Here is a 21,121-nt window from a genome sequence, read left to right as displayed (position 1 = left end):
AACTTTCTCTAGGCATGTTCCCTTCTACTTTCACACCATATATATAAGTCCACGATATTTTATATCTGTATAAAATCTATGAACCACAAATAACAGAAAATGTATTCCTGTCTTTTAGAGACTGTTGTAGTTTGTGTAATTTGATTAGCTCTGATGAGTGGTTTTGCAGTAGACGAAATGCAAATAGCCGGCAAGCATACATAAAATGGTGAACATTTCCAGCAGTCAGAGTCCTGCCAATCAAAACTATCATGGAGCTCAGTTTACCCCAGTCACAATGGCAGTCCTTAAGCAAACAAATGGCAAAAACTGCTGCTGAGTATTAAAAGAGGTAAAAGAACCCTTGTACAGCATAGACAGGCACGTAAGAAGCCCAGTGCCTAGAAATCTGCATAGGGAGAAAAAGCCAAGCCATCTCATGATTCAACTATGCCACTCCAAGCTACCTACTCAAGAGTACCACTTCAACATATCACAAAGATATTAACACAACTTTTTACTAACTGTGGAAGCATGGAGAAACATAAGATAATAAACAAAATCCAACTGACTTAGAAAAAACTAAAGCTTGTCAACTAAAGTAACCTTTTATGACATGAAAGCAATAAATTCAAAATTGGTAGGCACAAAAGTTATCTCAAAATATTTTATAGAAAAGCAAAAGGGAATGAGACCACTTATTTTCCAAATAGTTTATGTAAGATATAATCCTAATATATATGAATTGTTTATTGAGTGCATGGCCTATATAGTTAGTTCAAATCTATCACCCATCTATTTGCATGTTTCATATATGTGCAACGTCTTCTTTAAGGTAATTTTGTCCTCTAACAAAGCATTTATTACTTATTATTTTGATGCTGGACATTGCACATGCTATTAACACCATCACTGAGCTAAACATCAAGCTCAGATTTCACTTTGATGACACAAGCTTACCACTTTGTACCCTGAGACGCCTATGGAGCACTGAGGACAAGCACCCTCATTTCACTGAATATATACACTGAAGGATTGCAGCTGTGCTAATTAACACTCAATTTCCACCATATTTGTGTTTGCGTGTGTGTGTGTGTGTGTGTGTGTGTGTGTGTGTGTGTGTGTGTGTGTGTCAAGAACACCTAACATGTATACTTTTGGCAAATTTCAATACATAATATTAGCCATAGTCCTCATACTGTGCATATTAGATATCCAGCTTCGCTCATCCTGGTTATCTGCATATTTTTATTATCAGACTTACTTCCCCACCATGTCCTCTTTTCTCATCCATGGTATCCATTTTTTCTTCCCTCTATTTCTATACACTTAACACTTTTGAGGGTACATCAATAAGTGAGATTACAGTTTTCTATCTCTGGATTATTTCAGTTAAACTATATCCTTAATGATGTCACAAATCTCAGTTCTCCCTTTTTTAAAGGCTGAATGCCATCTACTGTCTTTATATTTATTTGTCTACTGTTTAAAAGCCAAATATTCAAAAGTGTAAAATATCTATGCTATGATAAATATAGATGTATATATATGGTATTCTATTTAAAATATTTTTTATTTATTATAATTTATTCATATTATAGCCCGAATGTTATCCCCTCGCTTGTATCTCCCCATCTCCACCCTCCCTCTTCAACCCTATACCCCACCCTTAAACCTCTGACTGAGAGGGATAATGGCATCCTTAAAAATATTGTTTCTTGCACATTTTCTTACGACAGAAAACTAAAAATGATCCCTGCCTTTCCGATTCCTCATCTTCTGAAACATAACCTGGAGGATCCTTATGACTGACCTAGTTACAACAAGTCATTTTAACACTTTACAGCTAATTACAGTGAGTTTAATGTTTATTTAGTCACACATGATGAATGGATGTCTGCAACATGTTTTTCTGTACTTAAAATTGTTTTGGTCTTGGCTAGTTGGTTTTCCTTTTCGGCAACTATCCTGAAGGTGATGAGAATCATATTTGTAGATTAAATGTGGGATTTGACAGATAGAGTAAAGGTAACTCCAAGGTTAGGAGTTCTGAACCCCAGAGTGAATGATGTTGTAATGAGGATGAAGAAGAAGATGCAGATAAGAAGAATTGGTGACTAAAAGCATGTGTAGGGCAGGTAAAAGTCACATTTCCTTCTAATGTACAAATTAGACATACAAGTACAATAAAGTGAGTAGCTGAGGAATGCAGACATTGGAGTATGTGAAGGCATGATCCTGGGTAGAATTACAAACTGCAAGACTGAATACAAAAGGAAAATTGTTCAAGGCCTGGATCCAGAAATGACAAGAATAGAGAAAATACAACTTGAGAATGTAAAAAAATATAGCAGGGGGTTGCTGCAGCTAAAAGGGGGCATGAGGAGCAGTGTTGAGAATTGCTATCATAGAAAAATGAGGGCTGTGCTGGAATGATGGGTCTAAAATCCCAGGAGACAGGTTCACAAAAGAAACAGAGAGGAACAGGAAGGTGCACAGGCGTGGACAGACAATTCTGTTACTACCATAACAAACGAAATAGAGAAAAAAAAAAAAGATGCCTTTTATTCTTAACGCAATGGAGAAATTACAGCATGTTGCTGAAAAAAAAAAACTTTCCAACAGGATGAGAAAAGAGGAAAGAATGATAAAGTTGTGGGAGGAGGTATGATGAGATGGAATCTAAAAATAGAAGCTGATTTATTCTGGGCAGAGATGTTTGCCAGATCAAGAAAATAGCAAGCGTCGCTGCACAGAGTGGCACACACCTGTAATCCTACAGTTCAGGGAATGGAAGCAGAATGGAGGCCAGCCTGCTAGGGGCTCACTGAGGTCTCCTCTCAAGGGAAGAGGCAAGACCCTGATGCAGGCACCGATACACTTACACAGGCAGTCTGGTCTCACGAGTTTAAGAGGCTTCTCAAACACTTTTATCTTCTGTGAAGTGAGAAATAAAATTATCAGTGAGGATGGCTGGAGGGGGGTTTGTAATTAATTATTCCGAAGCAAAGGAGAAATGTTGCAAGTAAGAATATAGTTTGTGTTACCATGGCTGCTTACAGCCTAGCCCGTGTTTCTGCTTCTAAAACCATATCCTGATATGACAAGAAGCAGAAAAAGCTCTCAGGAGCCTCCAGTGCACAGGAATGACAGTGAGCATAGTATGAACTTCAACACTGAATGTCACTCCCACTCACTCACCCATACAGACACCCATCTACAGACTCTAGCAGGAAATAATTGCATGTCTCTAAAACTCAGGCTCACAATACTTGTTTTGACATTAAACAGCCTTTTTGAAAGTATTTTCATTTTCTTTAATTTTCCTATATCATCTAGTATTCCTACGTAACTAAATTTATATTATACAATACAATATTCACTAAGATTATTTTTAATTCAAGGAACAGTTGGTTTCAGTAAATTTATGTCCACAAGGTTACAGTCAAACAAAATAGAAGACTGTCTTGTTATGGTACAAAATCAAACATTCAGTGATATATTATGTAATTTAATATAAAGGTAGGTAAAAACAGATGTTTGTAAGATGATTATTATATAGACTGTCATAGATAAAATTTTAGCATAATAGCAATGAAGAATATGTGCACTTGTTGAGAAATGGAAATTATATTTCCTAAATGGCCCCTAAAAGACACTTTTAGTAAAATACATCACTAAAATGTTCTGGTTCTTTTATGGAAACTTCAGCACATGAATTAAAAGTTAAAAGTCTTGCCAAAAGCAGTCCATTTATCTCCACAGCTAAAGGAAATCTGAAGAACAAGACTTACATCTACACAGTTCCAAACCCAGTGTTTAATGTACTAAACCTTCCTTTTACTACTACGGAGAAGTATGTCCAAAGATCAGTGTCTTGAGGTCCTGCAAGACTAGCATTACATAGTCTATAGGCAGCTAGCTTATTCCTGAACATTCTTAAAGATCCCTGTTCATGGCTGCAGTGCTGTGCATTTGCATATACAAAGAAAAATGAAAGGGACTAATGAATCCTTAACTTTCATAAATCAATAATGCAAACAAATTCATATTTCATACAATTTGTTACTATTCTGAATTCTTGTCACTACATTTTTAAAAAAAGTAATACTGCTTATAAAACATTTACCACATCACATACATTCTGTGATATGGTTATACAGCTTTCTTTTCTTAGTACCTAGTCCAAATTCTTAATAACTACGAGAGAAAAACCCCATTAAGAATACTTTTTAAAAATGGAGTTCCAAGAAGATTTTCACTTTGACTAAAATGGTAGAGCGAGGAAGCCAAAGTTAGGTTTAAACTGGTAAACAGTACATCTCACTTCCACCACAGAAAGTATCAAGACACAGAGAAACGGTGTGCCCACTCCATAACCATAGTGCACCATACACATGGCATGTTTTCTTCATGCAGGTTCTGCTTTACTAATTATTAGAGTGATTTGGCTGTATAATAGCAATTCATCTAGACCTTGCTGGCTTGTCTATAACATACATAATCATATGATTACAACCATCTGTAACTTAAAACTAAAGAGCAAGATGTGACAGGGATAAACTAAAAAGTTTAAAATCACTTCATAGAAATAAGCTCAAAATGTAAAATAATTCTGAGACTCAATCAATATGAACACAGGACACACGAGCTTCAACCCGTTCACACTTCCATAGCCTATTACTTATTTTCTAATGAGAAGCTTTGATCTTGCAACATTTTCAGAAAATTAATTAGGAAAACCTTATCAGCACATCCACAGTATCTGACACCCTTTAATAATGGATTGATATAGCAGTTAGCCATTACCTGAACTCTACTTTAGTCCCAAACTAAACTTTGTAAGCAATTCAATGGAGTAACAAGACAGAAGCAGCAGGCAGGTTCCGCTAACTCCCACATGCAATTCCTCTTTTGCCTTATTTTCTGAACTAATCTGGAAATGTAGCAGAAAATTTCTACTGACCCTTCCATTTTAGGAGCTGATATCAGTAGTAGAAACCCGAGCTCTCAAGAAGCTTGGGCTGATGAATATTCAGGAGCTTTGGGTTGTGTGGTCCAGAATTCTAAAGTCACGATCATCTTCTTCACTAATTCTGACAGACACAACATGAACATGTGCAGAGAGATTCAGAGTATGTCTCTTTAAAATAAATAAATAAAATGTAGATACTAATTTAAAAACTTCGCAAACCCAAAATTTCTTCAAAATATTCGTCAAACAGAATTGTATTTAATCTACAGTTTCAGTGGTCTGTCTATACACCTGCTTGTCCCCATTATATGACATTTCTATGTATTTTAAATGCCAACTCTAAATAATTTGGAGGGCCTTCAATGAAAACAGTACTTTTAAAAATTATAAAACTGGTTGGGGAGATGGCTCAGCAGTTAAGAACATCGATTGTTCTTCCAGAGATGCAGAGAAGCCGAGTTCAATTCCCAGTGTCCACAGGGTTCCTCACAACTATCTGTAACCCCGATTTAGTGGATCCAATCTTTCAGAAATTCAGGGAAAATACCAATGTATAGAAAAGTAACAAAAAATTTTTAAACTTATAAAACCAACATTATTTCTAAGAAAGCAATGTGAATTCAAAGTTGAATATACTATCACTAAAGACAGGATTTACTACAATTTATTATTAAATAATTTCTGTGGCAACTCCAGAGAACTTCAAAACTTTTTCTATTAAGATATATATTTTTTCTTTTTAAAATGTCATTTTAATTCCTAAACATTTATATTATGAATCCATTTTGACATATAATACTAGCATTAGAAAAATATACTAGCATTATTTATTAATTCCTTAACAAACTACACACACACACACACAAACACACACACACACACACACACACAAAGCCCTCCAAAGACTAAACTGCTTACTAGGACAAATTCTACATAATTCCAACATCAAAAATATTTTTTTACGAAAGTTGACTGTAAGGATTTATGAAGCAAAAAGCCTGTCCAAATTATAAGTCCACTAACAACAGACTCCATGGTAAAGCAGAAGCCTCCTCTTTAGAACTACAAACCCTAGCCTTCTAGTACCTCCAGCATGCCATCTGAGATGTATGCCAACCTAAGCCGACACATATGGCACGTCTACCTCATTATCACAGTTTGTGTTTTCATTTGAAGTGCTGCTCTGCCTTTTAAACAAGATGTCAAGTACACAAATGCAGCTAAAAAGGAATAAAGCTTTAGAAACAAGGCACCTTCCCTTTATTCAAATAGGTAAGTAACTCAGAAGAACTAATTTTAAATACTACTATGAAGAAATGTGGTTGAAAATGTTCAGTCACATAAGGTATAAAGGCAGACATTTTTTTACAGAATATAATTTTTAAGTTATTTTAAAATAATAAAAACATAAAACATAAAATTTCTTGTCAAAACAACTGCATTTGCTCTGCAAAACTATGACAGCCCTGACCCATACTGTTCGCCACTTCAGCAGGAAGGCATGACATCATACTACATGCTGAAAGCATGTCCTAATGTGGAGACCAAGGACAGGAGGCAGTTTTTAAAGCTTTTTGAAAATATTGAATTAAACTTTGAGTTAAACAACCGGTATTATTGAATCTAGAATAGCACTTAAATAAAAATTACACATTGAATATTTGTATTTTAAATCCCCATCTGCTGCTCATGTCACTTCAGATGTTCAATTTTTAATGTTGCTCTATGCAAGGAGCTAATAATTTCACTAATGTATATATACATACATAAATGGTATATTTTAAACTTGTTTTCCAAGTTAAAAAAAAGTGTCATGTTTCTTACAGTCATCTTTAAAATTCATTTGAAGTTGATAAATATATCAATTAAGATTAGTACGTTATAAATTTTACTTACTAAGGATAAAAAAATAATGCCAAATTTCAGTAATAAAATAAAATTCTAAACACAACAAGGACATTACAGAAAAATCCGCAAGAAATGAAGAACTCAATTTTCATTTTCATTGTCATAACACAGCAATATTTATATAATATATGACGGTTTTAGTGTCTAAATGACATCTAATTTATACATTTAAAAGAAACATAAAAACATACATAATTGTACTCACTGTGTAAATCATTAAACTTCATCAGTTTAAACATTATTTGTAACTTTTCACATGCCAAAAACTAGACAGGTCTATATGGTCAAGGAATTCAAGAACACAGGGAAATGTTATCCCTTACACAATTTTAGCTGTTGGGTGTCAAATGCACACTAGGTAAAGAAACTAAACAGTTAGTAACGTTGAGCACATGAATGGACAAGATCTGTAAGTGCACAAGTGTCAAATACAGACCTGTTTCCAGAGCTTTCCTGCATGCTTGCAAAACAGTTTTCACTGATATTTGCCATTCTTGTTTTTCTTCCAGGTTTGGCACATAATAACTTCATTAAGAACAATTTGCATTTCTTGACATCTCTTTTGTATTCCCAGCTCCCTCACCTTTCCCGTGGTCTTTCCTTTCTAAATAAATTCACCTGATTCTACCTATAGCTCTTATACAGGAAACCAGGCTCTTCCATCTCAAAATGGATTTTGCTTTCAGACAATTGGGACAGTCCTCAGCACAGGTTCCACAGACAGATATATTTATATTTACATAGATAGATTTTAATGGTAGTACCATTTTCAGTCATTAGACAGATACAACAGATGTATTTTTAATGTTTACCTATGTTTGTCATTTATATGTACTGCATTGTTTCTTACCCATACAAATATTTATAATGCTTACCCAGGACCACCAGAACCATATAAAAACAGCCAATACAATAAACTTCACAGTACTTCTAAGCTCTAAATACACTGCCCACCTGCAAATCCAGCTCTTAACCAAGAAATGCAAAACTGCACAGATTTCTGGATATACCAGAAAGTTTTAAAAATATTTCCATGTTTATATATTTTAAGTTTCTTTGCTTCAAAGGACCCTTCTATGTTTTCCATCACCAAAGTTAAAATTTAACCCTATAAAATTCCTGTCAGCTTCTCACTGAAATCTAAAAATTCTTCCCAAGGCCCTCTAATGAGGAGGGACTTCAACTTCTCCACAGAGTCCTCCTATTAGATATTTGCCAAATTTTCCTGCAATCGTACATTACTGATGTACTTTTTAAACCTTGTTGCTTATCTCACTGGATGAAAATCACACCATCAGATTACTTTATACTTAATTCCAACTCAAAGAGGGCACAGGAGCATCTGTCAAACGGTCAGACTGTATATATATATATATATTGACGCAGAGAAGAACAAAGACTCAGGTAAAACCCTGGGATTGGGGTTTTACCCCACTGTTCTACAGTAGCTTATTGTCTTTTGTTTCTTGTTGTTGTCTTATTATATGCAAAATATATTTTAAAATAGGCTAGCTGTTAAATCTTAGCCATTGCATTAGTTTATTGCAGCAAAAATCAACTTATGACTAGTATTGCACCTTCTCTAAATTTTAAATGTTAACCAAGTACTAAATGACTGGAATATTGCAAATTCACCTTTCCAAGACTTTAAATTTTAAATAAAGTACACTAATATCTTAATAGTTAATTAAGAGAATGTCCTAAGCATGTAAGTTATATTCTATTATATAGCTGGTTTACATTCTTCTTAATTAGCAGTAAAAGTAACTTGTCAGTACTATATAATGATATTATAAATCCCTCCAACAACATTACAGATTTACTTCCTCACTACAGATAAATAAGAATGTATGAAACTATATTAAAAATAAAATATTTAACACTCACATTTTTCATGCTACTTTATTTTATTATATTAGTTAATTAATATTCCAAAGTATATTTAGAAAAATCACTACTCATTACTGGACCTTACTGCACATGTGTAATCTCAACTATAAAGTGACAAAACTACATAATCTTACTCTGAACTCTATGTTAAATAATTCTATTTAGTTTATATTTCTTAAGTCAGATTGTATTAAAGGAAGTCTCAACTGCAAATGTGGCCTTGAAGTGTTCTTTATAATGGTGGATGTTAGCTTCCTTCACACAAATTTATATGCTCAACAAAAAACAAGATGGCTTCCCTCCCTCCATTCTTCTTTCTTAATCCTTACTAGTACCTGGCCTATTCAAATTTGTTCTTGTTTCTGGAATTACTGAGCTCAGTATTTAAACTTTCCAGAAATGTGCAATTTACTCACATAACGCACACATACATGAACACACATAGTCCATCAAAGTAAAGTAGAAACACATAGAAAACACTAAAGATAGATTGCCTGCTTTATCTACCCTACTGAGACAATAGAAGTACTTCATACAGGAAACTTCAGCTCATCCATCCAGCCACCCAGCCATCCAGCCCTTTATAGTCACTTACATTTCCAATGTCACCTGTGATCAAAACCCTGGGCTACATATTGAGCACACAGCCGGCAAGAGTCATGAGGTAAATCTCCCATGTCAATGGACTGTAATTCAAATACGCATCTGATGGGTGTAAGACTATCCCTAAAGCCTTTTGTTTAAACTTAAAGCTGTATAAGAGAAATTTCCACAACCACATTAAACACTTAAATAATGATGTTAGAAAATACATCACAAGGAAAGTGCATCACAAGAAAGCAGCATAACAGTGCTAATTGAAGGAAAGCAGAAAATTTAATGAAATGGATCTTCAAAAAGGACAAGAATAGTATTTCAAACTGAAACTTATTAATTAATGCAGTTAGTTTAACTCATGTTGCTTTACACTTAGTCATGTTCATATTTCTTAATCCTAATATTATATCCCTCTTAACCTATTATAATTACCTACTAGCTACTTGACATGATTAGGGAAGTTGTTTTTTTTTTTTTAATAAAAGTTTCAAAGCATGAACAAGTCATATAGTTCTCAGAAGCAACAAAACACAGAAAGTCACCATTTTGTTTTCTTCTTCTTTTTTTTAATAAAACAAGGTTAATACTACTTTTTTGTTTGTTTTGGTTTTTGAGGCAGAGTTTCTCTGTGTAGCCTTGGCTGTTCTGGAACTCACTCTGTAGACTATGCTAGCCTTGAACTCGTAAGTCAATACAATGGTTAATAAGAAAAAAAGTTCCATTGAGCTAAGGAAAACTGGAAGCAAAGAAAAACAACCTTATAAATGGAGAGAAATAACTAGCTATAGAAATTTAACGATCCTTAAGACCTAAAACACCATTTTCAGAGTCCTACTGCAGGTAAACAGAAAGCAGCAACTGGTCCAGCTAGTCATTTATAATGTATAATGTATCTTCTAGTTAATGTGCCCCAGGACAGAAAGCAGTGCCACTACACCTTCACAGAAGTAAATCAACTATGAAAATACTACTCACAAGATGACAACACTGAGTTTTCATCCTGGTTAGATGTAGTCATTTACAACAAGGGGAAAGAAAAACCACATACTTTCTCAGTTGCATTCAAAAAGGGGGGGAAAGAGTAACAGAAAATAGTGAGGTTCTTACTACAACTCAACAGCAGCAAATCAGAGAGTGTATTTCACATTAAGAGGACAGCAGGCACTACTGCAGCCTGGCATAGAGCACTCACTGCTCCTGCCTTTCTCAGCTCTAACATAAGCTCTGGAGGATGATGATGGAGAGCCTAAGCTTCCCACTTTACTCAGCTCCACAACTCCACCACTGCTGGAACCATTCAAAAAGAGAGCATCAGACGTATTTTTATTTCTGGTAAAGACACCACAGAATATAAACAATTAAATCCAAAATGTGGAATTAACAAAACACAATTTCTCAAGAGTGCAGCAACATAGGGCTAGGTTCCTTTAAGGAAGAAAGGGGGCTTTACAGTCAACCTGATAACAGGACCAAATAGTTGTCTATACCTGCACTCAGGGGAAGCATTTGATGCACAGAACCATTAGCAAAAGAAGATTCCAGAAAGCCTAATTCAATGAAACCATGATGGGTGGGTTTTGTTTTTGCTTCTGTTTTTTAATTAGTTTTAAAGGTATTTTCATGATTTTCTTGATTGTCATGAAGCTTAGGAAAAAACATGTTTTGTTTGAAAAGTACAATTTAAGACAAGCCATGTGACAAGCTCTTCAAATAAATGCTCATTTACCCACAACATTTCTTGAAATAAAGGCTTTTAAAATATGAAATTGACCAAAATTGATGAACTATAGGTGTACAATATTAATAAAAAGAAGTATTTGTATATTAATACACATAAAGAGAAAACAAAAATAAATACCGTATATTGTTCTGTGCTGCTGAAATGGCAGTACCATTCCTCCCTTCCATTCCGCTCCACAAAGAACAAGCCTTAAAATACAGTCAAGGCCAATCTAGCCCTAGAGCAGGAAAGTATTCACAATTTAGATGAGGATCACTTTCTTTAACATCAGACCGAATCAGCATTTATCACATATTAAAAGGAACACAGGATTGCATTATGGGGCTTTCAAAGCAAAATAAATCTCAAAAATCTGTAAAATGGAAAGAACTTGTTTCGCCAAACTTCAGAAAGTATGTGTACATTTCCCAAAAAAAAAATAATATCCTCTAAAATTTAAAAATGGCTAAGCATACAGAAAATTTTATTAAAAATTACAAATATACTGAAGAATAAAACCTAATTATGTCTACAAATAAAAAAACTAATAATTTTGAATATATACTGAATAAAAACTAGTTTAAAAATGGTCAAAAATATATTTTCCACATCAAATAATCTTACCTGACTCATCTTACTCTTAAAAAACTCAAGATACTGCTTTCACTTCTCATCTGGTCCTGTCAATCACGCCGACAGGCCCTGCAGGGAGCAGCAGCGGCTCAATGACGAAAAGCACACAGTGTTTGCGCATGCTCAAGATCTGTCCTGGAGTGACGTCCATATCGCGGTTTCAAAGTCCCAAGCACTAAAATTATCTAAAACGTTATCAGCAAAAAATAGATAGTATTCTTTTGTTCTTTTGCAGCCTTAGGATGTTTACTCTTTCTCTCTGTTCATCAAATATTTTAAAGTAATAGTGAAGTATGTATACGGAATAGTCAGGTGTCAAGTTCATATGGTTAAAAATAAATAGTTCGTGGAATCAAAATTGCAAAACAAAAATCTTAATTAAAAAAAAAAAGAACGATATATATGACCAGTGTAAGTTCAAAGCCTATCATGTCTGAGTATCAACATGTTATCATCAGTGTATCTTCCAAAATAGCCAAATTAGCAGAGCCAGCACAAAGTTTAGGGACCAACTGCTCCCCTCGCTCATTAAGATTTCTTTTTTCTGTGCTTATATTTCAAATACTTTTAAATGTAGTAACACCTTCGCAGATTCTGTGTGACTGTTAGGAACTGTTTTTCGTTCAACGACCTTTAATGCACAGGGCTGCAGAAAGATATATTTAGTGGTATGTTTGAAAGGCCACAAGAAATATCTGTAGATATTACATAGCATATGTAAGTCAGTACCTCAGTCAGATTAAGGAATTACTTTAAAAAGCAATGTCTGGCAGACAGTTTTCTTCAATTTTTAGTTGTGTGGATTTTAACTTTCTTGTAATACAATGCAATACAGAACTAGTTAAGCATAACTTTTATATTTAACTCTAAAGGATTTTTAAAGCTTGTTAAACCTGTCTTGTTTGTTGGAGGACTTCAAAATAATTTTTAAGATACCTTTCCTAACACCCTAAATTCTTAAAAGATATGACTGAAATCTATGTTGCTGCTCTTACAAAACAAATATTCAAATTTTAAGATAATAATTAACAAATATTAGCCTAAGATAGTATTTTTTAAGTACAAGATATTTCCACTCACCCATGATTTTAAAATGCATTTGTAGAATTTAGGCATTTAGAAAGTTAAATGCCTCTTATTTTTTTCTCAACACCTAAAGCTTGGATGCTTTCCTAACCTGAATTCCATTAGGTCATTGAAAAATCATTTTCTCTACAAACGCTTTCATATCAAAAGTGTGGCAATGCTGTATCTTTAAAGATGAAGAAAAAGGCAACTCCAACAACCTGATCATTACATACACACACACACACACATATGGATGTATGTGTATGGATGTATGTATGCATGTATGTATATTGAACAGTATTGCCTTATTTCTTGAGTGTTGCAATTCCTACCGTGGCACTTCAGTCTCTGAGAGTCAGGTTAATTAAGCTGCACAGCAGCTACAATGCAATGTGAGACATGCACTGCTGCAGTTCCCACCAGTCCACTCTAATTACCTGTAGTATTCCAGCACCAGGCAAGTGACAACCAACCATTTCTCTGGAGCCACTTGTTCCCTCTGGTCTACTGATAAATGTTAGAACCAACCAACCTCTTTTTGGAGAGGGCTGCAGAGCTGAATGCACCTGCTGCAAGCTGCAGTGATGAGTCCCAGAGAGATGTTTGTCAGTCAGATCTCTGCAGATGTTGTTTAACTTTATGCTAGAGCTGGATCCAAAGATGGAAATGAGATGGCAATCAAGCTCAACTCCCCCACCACCTTCCCGCCAGCTACAGACTGAAAACTGTACTTCCTTTTGAGGCTTGTGCTTTAAAGCATAGCTCTACTGAACTAAATACAACTAGGACGGAATTCTATAGAATCATAAAAGATGCCTACCAAGGGTTCAGATAACAGGTGGTATAACGTATGCGATAAAGAGTACTTGCATAAACTGAATTAAAAATAATCATCTTAGGTTATAGCCAAGTAAGTAGTTATAATGATATACATACTGTTGGCTGTTGGTTGATTGTCAGGAGTTTCTAGCAACACCACAAATTACTTAGCATTTCTATGCCATGGATCATTTTTTTTCTTCTTGGTATATTAATATGAAGCATCCTTAAAATACATATATTCAACAATTTTACCAATTCTGTTCACTAGTCCTAAAATAATGTGGCATGGTGTCTGCAAGTTTATGTTAGATTACGCCTTACAATGTCACATATTTCAAATGAGATATTTTTCTAAAACACAGAAAGCTTCAAACAACACATTTCAAAGTGACATTGTGCCATAAAACGCATAAAAACATTAATACTATTAGTTAGTGATTTTTAACAATTTGTTAGTTCGGTGCTAGAAGATCCAATGTCAAAATGAAATAAAAGTGAACAAATAAAGAAAACACCTAAGGCATGTTATGCTAATTCATCCTTCTGGAAACCCCTTGCCACAAAGTATTTGCATTCATGACATTAGCATAAATAGTGTTTTATATATTTATAAATATTATGGCATACCAATAATATTCTTTCATGTGTAAAGAAATAAACTGTTAAAAATGAGAATAAAGCAAATTTTCGAGCAATACTATTGTTTATGTGAACAGTATGTTTCCTTCATGGATTTGGAAAATAAAATATAAAGTTACCACGGCAGTAGATACTATATCAAACACAAACATTACGAGTTTAAGATTATAAAGAAAAATGCTTCATGTACAGCAAACTCTCTGGTACCACTGAAATCGGGGCTGCAGAGAATGGTAGCTATCACGTTACACCAACCAACAAGTCCTGAGATCAAAATACCTTATTTTCTCTATGTATTACCATTCTATCAATGTATTGATCTTGCATTAAAGTGTATATCAATAAATCTCTAAGATATTTTGCAATTGAGATCAAAGAAAAACATAGCTTGCAACTTTTAGAAGCTATGAGGAAAATGATAGCTACATGATATTTATTACCAATATCACCATAATACTTTTCCTTCAAGAGTATAAACAAAACATCCAGTTTAAAATTTATTTCCTCTGATTTTATCCGTAAAAAGCTATATTCTTTATACAATTTCAACCATAAAATTAAATAAACCACTACACTTTTACCATGTCAAAACAAAAATGGTGCAATGCAGTTCCCTCACTGACAGAATTTTAACTTACATTCTGCTTTTTCACTATTTAAAAAATTAAATGGATAAAAGACTTTGAATTTTTTTCAAAATCACCTAAATTGGATATCACTGAAGTCATATTTTAATTAATCTAGAAGCAACATATTAAAATTTTAATGTAAGCAACATAAAAATACTTTATATAAAAAATGATTCTGTTTTGTAAGCATACATAGTAAAATGATATAAAATACACAGAAATAGATTCCAACATTATAGCAAAAGAGCCACATTTGATTGGCATAAAGGGTGTCTCCAGTGTCAAAGAACAGAAACAGATCAAATATGATGTGTTCTGATATTCAAGGCACACATGAAAATATTTATATGCTTATTATTCCCAACCAATAATGAATATATTCAGTAAGTTTCTTTAATAACAAACTTGAACCATGTATTATACTTTAACAGATAAAATCAATCTATTAATGAAAATAAAACATCTTCAGATGACAGGCAAAAGAATTAGAAAACTAACACTAAACACCATTCTGAGAATACAGACAGTAATTCAGCCTCTACAATGAGAAAGCTGCCTTTGATTACGAGCATCTCTATGTAACTTATAAATTAATATATAAATAAGTCAAATTAGATTTCCTTAATCAAGTTAGGAAAAAGGGCTACATTCCCAGACCACCAATGAGAAGTCTGTATCCTGTAGGATTAAGTCTTAGAGAATCAATATATAGAAGAAAGATATAGAACATAAAAGTAAAATCTATTTGTAGGTTAATTTCTTCCTATTCTGATGACTGAAATGCACTTTTCAACTCCACATTACTCAATTCCCCTGTTCACTTCAGACATGACACACTGAAATACATACAATATTTAGCTGTATAAACTTTAAGTTCATGCAATTTGTTTTGTCTTCTTCACTTTGACTAAAGTTTAGAAATCTTTACTCAGAAATGAGAGTATGCTTATGACAAAGACACAATCTGACCCAAAAGACAAAGACATTTATAGAAATTATATTGGCTACAAAATTTTACATGTGCCCATCGTTTGAGCTGAAGTGTATTAAAATATTCCAAAAGGTGACTGCATTCTGGATTAAACATCTTAGGAAAGTTTTGAAAAATACATTAGTATTTTTACTAAGTATTTAGTAATACACTTACATTTTATGTTAAAGGTTAGGTAATTTGAGTAATCCAGCAGTATACACAACTAAGATGCAAATTCCCCCAAACACACTATAACCAAACAAGAACCAGAAAACTGCTTCACTGAAATAAATATCAGGAAAGCTCATTCTGGCAGAACACATCAGTCATAAATACATGTTTGTACGTATGGATGTATTTACCTGAGAGACACAAACATGGGCTACTAAATCACTACAAAAACCCTATAGGATATTCCTTGTAACTCAACAATATGAAACACAGTTTACAATTAGTTCATCTGAATATGTGCACAGTAAGTGTCCGTTACGTATAAGATGGTAGAAAAAGAAGCTCAAAATCTGTGACATTGAATAATACTAAGACCCTGGATAATTTTTTAGGTCCTAGTCAAGTGTGAACAGAAAACAGGAAAATAAGTCTATGTGAAGACTGGAGATATGTTTGCCCAAAGAGTTAATTATTCAATTAAAGCCACATTTTAATACAAACGATTCAGAATTCTTAAAGCTTCCTAGAAACTGTAGGGATTTATCTTATCCTTAACACTGATATCACAGCATATATTCACTCCCACCTGTTAGAGGCCAAGAATAAGCCATCTTTTAGCTGATGTTTTAACTCATTCTTGATCAGGTTACGTCACTACACTTTTATTCAAAGCACTGCAGCTTCTCATTGCCCCCCAAAGAACATTCTTTCTCTCTCTATATATATATATATAAATAACATCTTCACATCATAAATAAAAATAAGTAATTTTCAGGCAACAAAAAAAAAAGTAAAAATAAGTCAACTAGAAACAAAAGATCTAATTCTTAGTGCACCCTTTCCAACATACTGAAAATAAACTGCATTCAAATGAAAAGGCATTTAATTTGTTATTTGGAATATCCTGGCTAAACATCAATTTTCTGTAACACCCCTATGTATCTGACAGCACCTCATGTATCATGCAGAAAAGCGTTTTCATTTTCATCTATTGACAGGGTATTTAATTTGCCACTGCAGTTCTTCCTAGATCTACCATGTTATTAATTCTGCAATCAAGCTCTTTTGAGTGCTTTTATTTAAACTAAGTATTTTCACAATTCCACACTGATTTTTTATTGTAATATACCTGTTCACTGAACCAACATGAATATGTTAAACTTTCCAAGTGCATAAGGAAAGTTTCGGAGACAAGGAAAACCATCGGCAAACTTTAGAGGGCCACAGTATCTAACAGGTTACAGCTCAGGTTAATAAATTTAATATTTTTCCCAAAAAGCACTGCATTCAACTAGCACAGCAGCAACTATCCCAAAAATCTTCCCCCGTAAGTGGTCAGTTTCTACACAGATGATTAGCTATGAAAAGGAAGTCCTGCAAGGGCTGAGCCTCCATCCATGCCAATGTCTGTTGTACTAAGGAGCTCTTGGTGAAAGCAAATCTGCTTTCTTTTTCTTTAGGAAAACACTCAGCAGTATAGTTCACCTCAGCCCTGAATTAATATTTTTATAATCATAGAACTAAAACAACCTCCTGAAATTACAAAAAGCTGGATCTAAGCAAAGTAAATCAGCTAAGGATGTGTCCTCATCGGGGCTTGTACTACTCCACTGTGATCTCATTAGTTAGGATACATACACAGAGTAAAAAAACTCAGGAGAGAGAAAAGGATGACTATGTACAACTATGTAACACAAAAGGAGAGAGTCCAAAAGTAAAACAAAACAAAGAAAAAAAAAACAAAAACAAAAAACAACAAAAAAAAAGCAAAATCCACACAACCAACCTAGGAAACCTGCCAGAGTCTAGCAGGTTACTGTACCACACTGGAAAGTATTTCAATCAAATATGGCTCTTAACACAAATTCTAAAACACTATTTACTTCTTGCATGGCAGTATAGTAAATTTCTTATCCCAATTATATTACTGAAGTATTTTAAACATCTGAAACAGACAGCACTTGTCCTCTTTGCTTCATCCAAGGCCAACAAACAAAGCAATGAGGCAGAAAGAGGTACATAATGGATTCAGAAGTAAATGGTCCATTCTTTAAGAAACCTCCCTACCCCTCCTCTGAATTCGCTCTAAACTAATTGTCATCACAATGATGTCTGTTAACTTCAGAAGAACCACATTTCCTTGTTACTAACTGTCCAGGTTTCTATCTCTAATTTTTAAGTTTTTGTGCTAACCATTAGCATTCCAAAACACACAGAGAATTATATCGCAATTAGTCTAAATCACATACACATTATATCAATTAATGAGAAAAAAAACATGAGTAACAATGGAAATACGCTGAATTTTTTTCCACGATGTATGCTAATGTAACATTCAACTCTCCATCATCTAAATTATTCTTTAAGACAACACACACAACACATGTAGGTATTTGGTGTTTTTTCCTTTGAGGATTCATCAAACAATTTCTTTACCATTTCACCTACCTGGATAAAAATCTTTGGACTTAGACAGCTTGATAGTGGCTCCAGTTTCTTTTTGCAACTGAACAATTGTCTGTCCTCCCTTCCCAATTATAGATCCAGCAGCATAACTAGGTATAAGAACCTTCAGAAAGTACTGGCCGTCTTCTGAAAAATGTAAAAAATACATTTGATTAACATGATAATTTTAAACTTTGAATCCCCAATCTACCCTCAAAAGAGAAAATATCAACTAAAGCAATACACACGTAGCTGCAGGAAACATGAGTTTAAAATGCTTAAGGAATGAAAACCACCAATTACACTGAAAAACAAGTATTTACAAAATCTTTCCCAGGTTTTAGGATTCACATGTTCTAACAAATTGCAGCACCGTAGAAACTGATGAGTAAATTCCAGTTGTTACTCCAAACATGAAAGTCTTCCAATTCTGTGGTTACTATGGCAAAATCAAAGAAACTGACCCTTTAACAAAACTTCAGAGATTTAGAAGATGACAAACCTTCACTTAACATACTGAAGATGAAAAAAAATCCAACACTGTAAATAGTGATCCGCTAAATTTGTCTGTCATAGTAAACATAAAATACTGCAATTAATCATTGACTATATCCGACTCTAAGTATACAAAACAACCATCTTCCTGCGAAATCGTCCACCCAAACTGTAGGGTGTATTCCAAGCCTTGAGAAACTGCCGGGAGGTAAAAGCCTCAACGTGGTAGACTGAGAATCTAAGTAATCCTGCTGTATTTCCGTGGCACTTCTAAGTCTACTATGATCTCGTCTAAGCTCATTAATTAAAAGACCTTAAGAAGAATCTTGCCAATACTAAAAAGCTTAGGAGTTATTTATCCTAAATACACTCCGAAGTGACCAAATAGGCAGTGCTCCCTCTCCAAAAGAACCATAAAACGGAGACGGGGATCGATGAGCCGTGAAAAAGAAAAAAAAATGAAATGTTTCAGAAAATAAAGCCAACTCCATAAACTTTAGTTTCCGTCAACCTGATCACGTCTTAAATAGGAAACTTCACGGTAAATCCAGCTCTTTACTGTGAACGAGCATTCCGAATTTTGCGATGTGCCACTCACAAGACCCCCATCCATTTCTAATGTATATGCTGGAGATAAATTCACCTCTGCTTCGATGCATTGGATGCATTGTTAAGATGACTCCAGTGCAAATGAAGAAGCGATAGCGGTCCCGTTATAACTCATCTTCCGAGGAAGCGCAGGATGTTAACTAACAAGTCACCGTACCAGACACCCCCCTCTCGTATGCATACCCTTGAAGACAAATCAATGCGATATTTGTACCGACCATGTAAGTGCGCTCAGGGCATGCACTCATCAAAATTTTGAATACTACTTGTGGCCCAGAGCAAGGGGGATGAACAGAGGCAAAAGTCTCCGGTGCCCCCCAGCATCTGCAAGCCGCTACCCAAGTGCCATTTATTTATTTATTTGATCAGACTGTTAAATGCAGCGCGCATCTTCAGGCGGCCATCACCTCTCGCAGGGGGCGGCCGCGGGAGCGGACCCTGTCGCCGGGGCCAGCACCGGCTGGGGCGAGCGGGTCGGCTCGGAACCCCGGGTCGCCATCTTGATGAGACGGGGCCGGGGCAGGTGCAGGGGAGGGGGCGCGGGACGGCCGCCGGCGGCGGCCACGGCGCGGGAGGGCGGCGGGGACGGGGCGGGAGGCGGAAGCGATACCCACCGCCCGTGTTGGTCCTCTTGGTGCTGCCGGCTTCAGGGGGCGCTTCAAGCGGCCTTTTCCGCGAGTCCGGCGGGTCCAGATCTATGGGAACCCCCGTATGGGTCCCGTTCTGCTGGATGGGAGCTGCCGCCATCATGCTTGCAGTTCTTGCCGCTGCACCGGGAGAAGCGGCTCCCTTTTGTTTTGGCTTTTTTTTTTCTTTTTCTTTCTTTTTTTTTTTTTTCTTTCTTTTTTTTTTTTTTTTCGTTTGGGGTTGCTAAGGGTTTTCTTTAATCGGATCAATAGCAGTCTGAGGCGGCGAGCAGTGTGGCTGATGTGCTCACTGGGGAGGGGGCAGGGCGCGGAGCAGCTGCAGTGCAGTGTCGGCTTGGAGCGGGAATGGAGGGGGTGTGGGAGCCGGAGGGTGAAGAAGGAGAAGAAAGCGGCGGGCAGAGCGGGAGTGAATGAGCGGAGGAGGCGCGGGCGGCCGGGAGGAGGGCGAGTGAATGAGCGGGAGGAGGAGCGGCGGCGGGCGGCCGGAGCGGCGGACCCGGCTAACGCGGCGCTCGCTCCCGCTGCTGCCGCCGCCGCCGCTGCCTGGGCGCGTGTGCCGCCTGCGCTGCTCCGCGCCGCTGCCGCCCGCCCGCGCTCATCGTGTCTCCCGCGCGTGGGGGGCGGCGGGCGGGGGCCGCGAGGGGCCGCGACTCCCACACGCGCCGCGCGGGGCCGGCCTCCGCGCCGGAGTCTCCGCCTGCGGGGGCCGCGGGCGCGCGCAGGGCGGCGGGGGCGCGCGGGGCTGGCGGGGGCGCGGAGCCGGCCGGGGCGCTCCCGCGGGGAGGCGGGGTGAAAGGTCGCGGGGCCCAGGCAACACGGCTCAGGCAAACGTCAGCGGCTTGCCGCGGAAACCGAGGGGTCCACAAAACGCGCTAGGCGGGGAGGCGGGGCCGTGCGGGAGTGACGGCCGCACCAGCCAAT

General features: G+C 36.4%; 1 protein-coding gene across 9 annotated transcripts in view; it reads right to left on the bottom strand.

Annotated features, from left to right (window-relative positions):
- NOVA1 (NOVA alternative splicing regulator 1) overlaps positions 1–20,719 on the bottom strand; it is a 136,660-nt gene extending 115,941 nt beyond the window's left edge. For 3 of the 9 annotated variants that reach the window (XM_084793248.1, XM_084793246.1, XM_084793249.1), the window contains exons 1-2: positions 20,168–20,719; positions 18,453–18,596 (exon numbers count right to left, since the gene is read on the bottom strand). In XM_084793248.1, coding sequence (XP_084649374.1) covers positions 18,453–18,596; positions 20,168–20,303 — 280 coding nt within the window. In that variant the 5' untranslated portion in view covers positions 20,304–20,719. Of the gene's footprint in view, positions 1–11,207; positions 14,933–18,452; positions 18,597–18,951; positions 19,485–19,587; positions 20,032–20,167 lie in introns of those variants that run through there. The other 6 variants (XM_084793250.1, XM_084793252.1, XM_084793251.1 and 3 more) reach the window with 6 other exon arrangements.
- Between the last annotated feature and the right edge of the window lie 402 nt (positions 20,720–21,121).

Source organism: Acomys minous, assembly GCF_964271855.1.
Source record: "Acomys minous genome assembly, chromosome: 8".
NCBI classification, from domain to species: Eukaryota; Metazoa; Chordata; class Mammalia; order Rodentia; family Muridae; genus Acomys; species Acomys minous.
Note: the sequence above shows the minus strand (reverse complement) of the source record. Positions and strands in the feature narration are given on the sequence as shown.